This window comes from Phaseolus vulgaris, chromosome 7, assembly GCF_000499845.2.
Source record: "Phaseolus vulgaris cultivar G19833 chromosome 7, P. vulgaris v2.0, whole genome shotgun sequence".
NCBI classification, from domain to species: domain Eukaryota; kingdom Viridiplantae; phylum Streptophyta; class Magnoliopsida; order Fabales; family Fabaceae; genus Phaseolus; species Phaseolus vulgaris.
Genome location: NC_023753.2, coordinates 1,728,165 through 1,736,194, shown reverse-complemented (window position 1 = coordinate 1,736,194; position 8,030 = coordinate 1,728,165). Strand labels below are relative to the sequence as shown.

Here is an 8,030-nt window from a genome sequence, read left to right as displayed (position 1 = left end):
ACTCCATATTCTCTTATTTCACCTCCCCCAGAATCCATTGGATGAAGCACCTTAAAATCCATGCGAAATTTAAAAATGGTTTATAAAATAATAATACCATTATTATCAAAGGGATTATGCCAATAAAGTTATTATTTAATTAACTAACTAATGGGTAATTTAAAATTTATTCATAGAGAATCATTTTATTGATATAATAGATTTTCATTTAGTTTCTTTTTATAATTTTTTATAAATAGGTATAATCTATTTTTGTATTGTAACATATGTGTTTGGTCTAGTCCTCTCATATTTTTGTATTTTTTTTTAATAATAATTTTTTCATATGATGACAGATGATTAGATGATTGTTGTTGTTTGATGTGTCAGTCTAACTATATATATATATATATATATGCAATTTCTTCCTCCACCATATCAATTTCAGCATGCACCCAATCAGCTATAGAAAATGACAAAAATACCCCTCCTAAATGACGAAAATAACCTTACACAAAAATGGGAAAAATTATTTTTGAAACTTTTATCTGAAATATTTTAAATTTCAATTTTTGGAACATATTTTTGAATTCTGAATTTTTTTATCCAGAATTTATTTTTAGTTTTGTGTTCAGAATTTTTTTTCCAGCATGTATTTTTTTATTTCTCAATTATAATTATTATTTTGGATTTTTTAATTTGAAATAAGGGTAGTTTTGGAAATTTAAAAAATTGATATGGTGGAGGTTAAAATTGATATGGTGCAGGAAGAATTTGCCATATATATAACTAATTAATTACAAGTATATCAGTAATTTCTAGAATTTTAATTTTGTTTTGGCCCAAATTAATTATGTGAACATCTCACAAATTTTATATTACTCCACACTAAAAACAATTTTAGTATTTTTATAAAATATGTTTTTACCTAATTACATTTTTAAACTTCAATGCTTCTGTAACAAAAAAAAAATTATTTCTCGTCTCTCTAATTTTAAAGTACACAATTTTTTCAAACTTTATCTAGAGTACTTTTTTGTCATTTTGTGAAACGCATTTAAACAACATGAAAACCTTGGAGGACTAAAACTAACTTCTAAAAAAGTTAGAATTAGTAAAACATATTTACCCTCTAAACAATTTAGAGGGCTAATAAAACTAACCAACAAAAAGTTTATAAGGACTAAAAATACATTACTCACTAAACAACTTGAAAGAACGAAAACTATATATTAAAATAACACATTTTTCCCTTCAATAATAGAGGCTCTTAAAATGACATTTTAAAATTTTATAGAAGTAAAATTTGATCTTTTATGAACTAAGAATTGAATTTATTGAACACGATTCAGTTATTTCTCAACTGTATCAGACCAAGTCAAGTAAAAAATATATAAATTTCAATAATATACACATATATATATAGATATATAGATACATAAATAAGAGAGACAAATTTCTGATACACCAATAATTATAAACAAGTGTAGTGCAATGTCACCTACAAAAACCAGGGAACCATGTGATCCATAGATAAGATGACAGATGGAACCCTCACTCCATTAATAAGTGTTTGTGAAAAAGAAAGAGTAAGAACTGGTTTATGTTTATGGTCTCAGAACCTTTGGTCTTTACACAAGTGTGGAAGAAAGAACATAACACATGATCACGAGGAGTTGATTTAATTAATTCTAGCTAAACATTGTTTTAATATACAGATGTATAGTAGAAGGATAAGAGAAATTACTGCTAATGCTAAGATGTTACAGCATCATCATTCCCATGCTCAACAATCTCATCACACAAGGGAGAAGAAGCAAAAGAAGAAATAGCAGAAGAATATGCAGTTGAATCAGAACAAGAGTTAGAAGTGTTAGAAGCTGCTAAACTAAAGAGCAAATCCACAAAAGCACCCACTATGAATCCGTGATTGTTCCTACCATTGACCTTGAGATACCAAGTCAAAAGCTCCTCCAAGCCCTCCCAATCCCTCACTCCATGAGACTCAACCATCTCCTCCATTGATCTCTTGAAATCCTCATAAGGGTCTTCTGACTCCATGGCAAGAACCACACTTTCTTTGAAGGGAAACCCTCTGGCCTTGGCCTTTTCCAAGATGGAGCTTGTGTCACCTGGCTCGAAGAAAAGCCTCTCTGATCTCACCCCACGCACCAACATCTCCAAAGACTCCCCATCACAGTAGTAGTAGTCTTCTGACTCTGTTGAGATGCTGGCAGATTCAGATGAGGTAGTGAACCATGACTTGGGAGTTTCGATGGCACTCTCTGAAGGGTCGAAGAACACGGAGTTAACTGTCTTGAAGATGTCATCTCGGAAAGAGAGAGTCTTGGAGTGGCCACAAGAGGGTATGAATTGCCATGAATGATGATGATGATGACTGTTAAGAAGATGCTGCTGCTGATGATGCTTTCTTGGTGCTTCTTTGGTTTTGAAAAGGGAGGGAAGTTTCAAAGCTTTCTTTCCCATTAGATCTATCTTTTGTCTGTGTGAGGAATGAGTGGTGGAGAGGTTGAGGATGTGATGGTGTTTGAGTTTCTATGGGATTTGGGAAGCGTTTTGGTTGGTGTCTGCAATAAATTTCATGAGAGTGGAGTATTTAAAGCAAGAGTCTGTGAGAGGAGGCAAGAGAATATGACAAAGAAATGGGGTCTGGTAAGTGCTTTCATGGGTGAATTTAATTTGTAGGTTTGTAGAATTCAATGTTATTCAATGCTCCCATCAACAACTGAATGTAACAGTACTTTTTTTCATCACTGTCCGCCTCATAACAGAGACAGATACTGTATATATAATCAATACATGGAGAAAATATCAAGCATATTGGAGTTTTTCTTTACCATCTTCATTAATTTGTATGCAACACATATTTAAACATTTCAATTTGCATGTAAAATTAAAAATTCTACTAAAACAGAGTCTAACGAACCGTAATTATTTCTAGTTGATGTCAGATCTCTAACACGTTCTCCACGCTGAAGACGAACTCTCCTCGGGATAGGTTCTAAATAGATGTGATGTTATATTAAGAACTGAACTTACGACTAATTCAACCTTATAAAATCAGCCACTTACGACTAATTCAATCTTATAAAATCAGCTTATAAGATTTTGCATCCATGTATGTACTCTGAATTATCCTTATCTATAGTTATAGTGTCATGGACCGAGTCCGATGTTGCGTGTTAATCGGTCGTCTGTCGATCTCGTTTTTAAGACTTTGATTCCGTATCAGCACAAATTATGAAAATCCCGAATAATCAACTTGTAAATAAAGGACAACGTTTATTTTGAAAGAATGCTAGTAATAAGGCTAAATACAGAGAAAATAGAAAAGAAGATTAATATATATATAGAGAAAGTACAGGAACAGACAAATTACACATTAGATGAGAGTATACTTATTTTTAACTGCAGTTAATATTCTAGGTTTGAGATTATCAATACTCGATATGGAATTTCTAAGAAAGAAATGAAAATGACATGGTTTATTTTATCACACAACCAACAATACATTACATTCATTATTATTGTCACGTCTCTTTGACCTAAGGAACACATTTTTCTTTATCATATCGGGAACAAGGATAAGAAATGTCTGATACTGGACCAGGAAACTGAGTCTACTTGACCCTATCAACGTTTGGAGTTAAACCACTGTGCATTTATAGTGATGGAAGGTCACCTGCTGTTAACCTTTACCTTTATGTGATAAAATTATGGAAAAGACATTAAGTGAAAAAATGTTTGTGGCATTGCAAGATTACAGAAGTAACGAAAGAGGGTGAATTCATGTGAAGGTTTTCAAAGAGGGAACGGTGGTATCACGCATTAGAATTTATTAGAAAATGAGATTCAGATCCAAAACTAGGCTCACTATTTATTATGAATTTGCTCTGCTTTTGATCTCCTATAGATATGGTAATAAATAATGTGTCATCTGGGTTCAAGGACACTTGCTTAATCGATGCCAATTCCAAATCTTACAAATTCCCCACTTCCTTTTTCCCAGTCAAATCATTGTACCTTTCAATTTATTTCTACTATCTGTGCTTTGCGTTTTCTTGAGTTGAACCATGCTGTGAAGTTACTCAGTGGTTCTGGTTGACCCTTGTGTGAATGCTACAAAAATGCGCATTTTTTGGCATAGTTATGGAATGTGCATGAATGTTTGTTGGCCACTAATAAAAAAAGAAATTCTCCCACTTTGTGATAGCATAATGCTTTATAAATATAGTTAAGTTCTACACAGAGTTCTTCAATTTCTGGTGTAGACATGCATCTCTCAAAGTTGACCAATAAAAACCATTATAAAAGTGAGAAATGGCTGACTTTTCTGCACATACAATTCACTTCAAATTAAGTTGATGGCTGTATGCCTAAATTCTATATACTGATATAAAGGAAAAATAAACAATTGTTTTTAAAATAAATAATTATAAAATTATATTGTGTCACAGTTGTAAAGTGATGTATTTTATCATATATTTTGATAAATATTTTTTTTACTGAAACGAAATAATTTTAAATTATATTATGTCACACTAGTATGAAATATTTTTTATATTATATTTATAAATTGATTGCATTTTAGTGTTAGTGTTAGTTGTTAAAGTAATATTTTTTATTGTAAAATTATGTTTCCAAAAAACTTAAAGTGATTTTAGAGTGGAACTATTAGAGAATAAGTCTCTTGTTTGTATGTTGATGAATTAAAAACAAATAAAGGATAAATGAGCGAAAAGTTACGAGTTTAAAATGTTAAGATATTTTTAAACAGATTAATTATGGAATGTCTACTAAAAATATCTCTAAGCAAATTTTCCTGTAATAAATTTTAAGAGAAAAAGTAAAAAGTAAAATAAAATAGAATAAAATTAAGTTCATTCTCATTACTTGTTTATTTTTTCATAGTTAATTTTAGGTTTTGGGGAACTTTTCAAAAACTTGTAATTTCGTTTTTTTCACACTTGTAAGCAGGCTTACACATAAATTTAGGAGACAAGTTCTTTCTCCTTACCTTACTTAAAAAATGGATTTTAATATTTTTTTTAAAAATACTCTATATAAAACAAATCACATATTTAAATAACTTTATCCACATATCTCTCTATCAGTTTTAATTTTCTTTTTTCTCCAGTCACCGCGGTTAAGATAGCAGTTCCATCATTTAAGTGTGTGAAATGATTGACAAGATTATTCATTGTATTTGACATTCGGTGATAATTTTGTTTGAATTTTGTACTCTAGTTTTACACATTTTTTTTATGAGTTTTGTGACTTAAAAAAATGAGAATGAAATAAACGAACGAAAACACAATCACCACTAATGAAAATACCACAAAATTTATCTCAATCACATATGTTCAACATCAATAACCACTATTCAATCCAGCATACTTATAAGGACATTGTTGAAATTAAAAAAATATATATAAAAAAAATATATTGAAATATAAGAAAAAATTGTTTTTTCAAGATTGGTATAGTTTAATCCTTAAAAAGTAGTATTCAGTTTCAGATTTTTAAAATAAAATACTTCCCTTTTAGTCCTTGATTTATAGAAAGGCGTTGTATATAGTTTTGTTTTCACAAATGAAAGACAATTTAATGCAAAAGATCGGAATGATTATATTTGACACATTTTTTTATAGATAAGTAATCGAATATGTCAAATTATTTTTAAAAAACTTAAAATGAACATTATGGTTTTACCGGAATTAAAAATAAACTAACCTTAATTTTTCGTATTGGAAAAGTAAATTTATTTGAAGGTAATTGTTTTTACTTTTCTCTCCATATACCAACGTTTTAGGCGTAAAACTCATAAATTTTAAAGTTATTTATTAAAAATGATTTTATGATTTGGTATCCTTTTGAGTTGTATCTTTAAAGAATAAGAGATTTACCATTTTTTCTTAGTTCATCTAAAAGTTTGGTCCTGATTAACAACTAAATTTGTTTTTGCTTGTTTATTTTTTCTCATTCGTAACTTGATACGTGTAATTTTTTTTTATCAAGAATCTTTGTTAGTTTTAAGTGGATTTTGTGGTGTTTTCTTTAGTTGTCCCTGTTGGTTTTGAATTGACAATTCTCGGTAAGTTTGTAAGATCTCTTGAGTTGACAGTTTTTAGTAAGTTTGTAGAGTCTTTCTTTTGAAAAAAAGTTATTTTGTAAAAGGGTTGGATAATCGCTGAAATGATTCATATTTATTTTTATTTTTTGTCGAGATTTTTTATTTTTTTTAGTTGGTACCAATTATTTTGTTCTAGAATAGTCCTGAAGACATGTTTGTTGAGTTTGTTGGCAATGTTGGGAGCTACCATTTGATGCAATGGTGTATCCACATCAACCACTCAACTTGACTCCATATGAACATCTATCTCGAGGCTTTAATATACTTGGGAATTAGAACCTCTTATCCAAAGCTTCACCCATATGATAAAGAAATTGAAAAGGATGCAAAAACAATAATACAAATGCTTGTACATTAGTCCATGTGACAATGGGTCCTAAAATAATAGCTTAGTTGTACAAAAAGTAACACTTAGCAAACTCGATAACAAGGTTTGTAGGGGTCCCCATGACATTTCTTATCAAATAAAGCCATGAATCTTTTAGAGAGAAACATGCCACGGAATAATTGTAGCCTCGTCAAATAAAAAGGGGAATGATAATTACATAACACGAGTTTAAGTGAATCCACAAGTACTTTGCCACTTATTACACCCAATAGATGCCTTCTAATTGAGGAGAAAATTATCAATCGTCAATTATGTTTAATATTTGTCTCTATTCAACCTCTTCTTTTCACACTTTGGTTTTCCTATATTTTCATTTCTTCCGGTATAGCTAATATAGTCTTACATCGTTTCGGAGTCGAAATAAATGACAGTTTAAATATATCTCTCTTCCTTAACTCATCGAAGAGTCTTTTAAGGACAAAACCATAATTTGAGGTCGGAACACCATCAATTTAGACGTGAAATAAATAATATGATTGTATAGTTAATATAGTCTTACATCATTCAGGAGTCGAAATAAATGACAATTTAAATATACATCTCTTCCTTAACTCATCGAAGAGTCTTTTAAAGACAAAACTGTAACTTGAGGTTAGAACACCATCAATTTAAATGTGAAATAAATAATATGATTATATCTTTTAGATTCAATCGTTTATTTGTTGTAATATTGTTATTCATTAGAAAATATATTTTTTTACATTCTTGTCTTTATTTAGTTGGTATAAATTTTCAATGTAATTATTTAATTTTTTTCTAAAGTTTTTTTTATTTTTTATTTTGTTCGCATTAGTTTAGTCTAATGTCCATGTTTTTTATCATACTATTTTTCCGTATAATAACACCTTAACATGAGTTTTTTTTTATAAAAAAAATGTCATTTTTTACCCATTTTCCTCCCAAATAGTGTAATTTCATTAATATTTCTTAAAATAAAAAATTAAAATTAGACGACTCATACCACTATACTAATTTTTAGAGATCAAAATAATTAGTTACAGTAGTAACTAAATTAGAATCCATTTTAGAAACTAAAAAAAAAATTAGTTTATAAATTAGTTTCTATTATTGTTAAATAGTTTCTAAATTGGTATCTAATTAGTTACCAAGGTTTTAACTACCAATTATTTAGATTCTAAATTTGGTAGCAAAAATCTTGGTTGTTAATTAGATACCAATTTAGAAATCATTTAACAATAATAAAAAACTAATTTAGAAACCGGAAATTTATTTAGTCCATAAAATGGTCTCTAATTTAGTCACTATAACAACTAATTATTTTTTATCTCTAAAATTAGTTTTTATTTCATGATTTTATTGTAACGTACGTGTAAAATGCAATTTCAATAAAATTTGATATAATGAAAATCATACATTATAAGTACCACTTCAGTTTAGTATAAAAATTGAAATCATAAATGGCAAGTACAACTTGTCCAATTTCAGAATAATTTTTTATTTATTTCAAAATATATCAAATGAAATTATATAAAGAAAACTCATTTTACC

At 28.9% G+C, this 8,030-nt stretch overlaps 1 protein-coding gene across 1 annotated transcript; it reads right to left on the bottom strand.

Moving 5' to 3' along the window:
- Positions 1–1,435: 1,435 nt before the first annotated feature.
- On the bottom strand, positions 1,436–2,813 carry LOC137828872 (transcription repressor OFP13). The gene has a single exon (XM_068635613.1). It carries the CDS (start codon positions 2,464–2,466, stop codon positions 1,735–1,737), a length of 732 nt encoding a protein of 243 aa, XP_068491714.1. The 5' UTR covers positions 2,467–2,813; the 3' UTR covers positions 1,436–1,734.
- Positions 2,814–8,030: the final 5,217 nt, after the last annotated feature.

Coding starts and splice junctions, on each gene's coding strand:
- LOC137828872 (XM_068635613.1), bottom strand. CDS start 2,466: ATGGGAAAGAAAGCTTTGAAACTTCCCTCCCTTTTCAAAACCAAAGAA.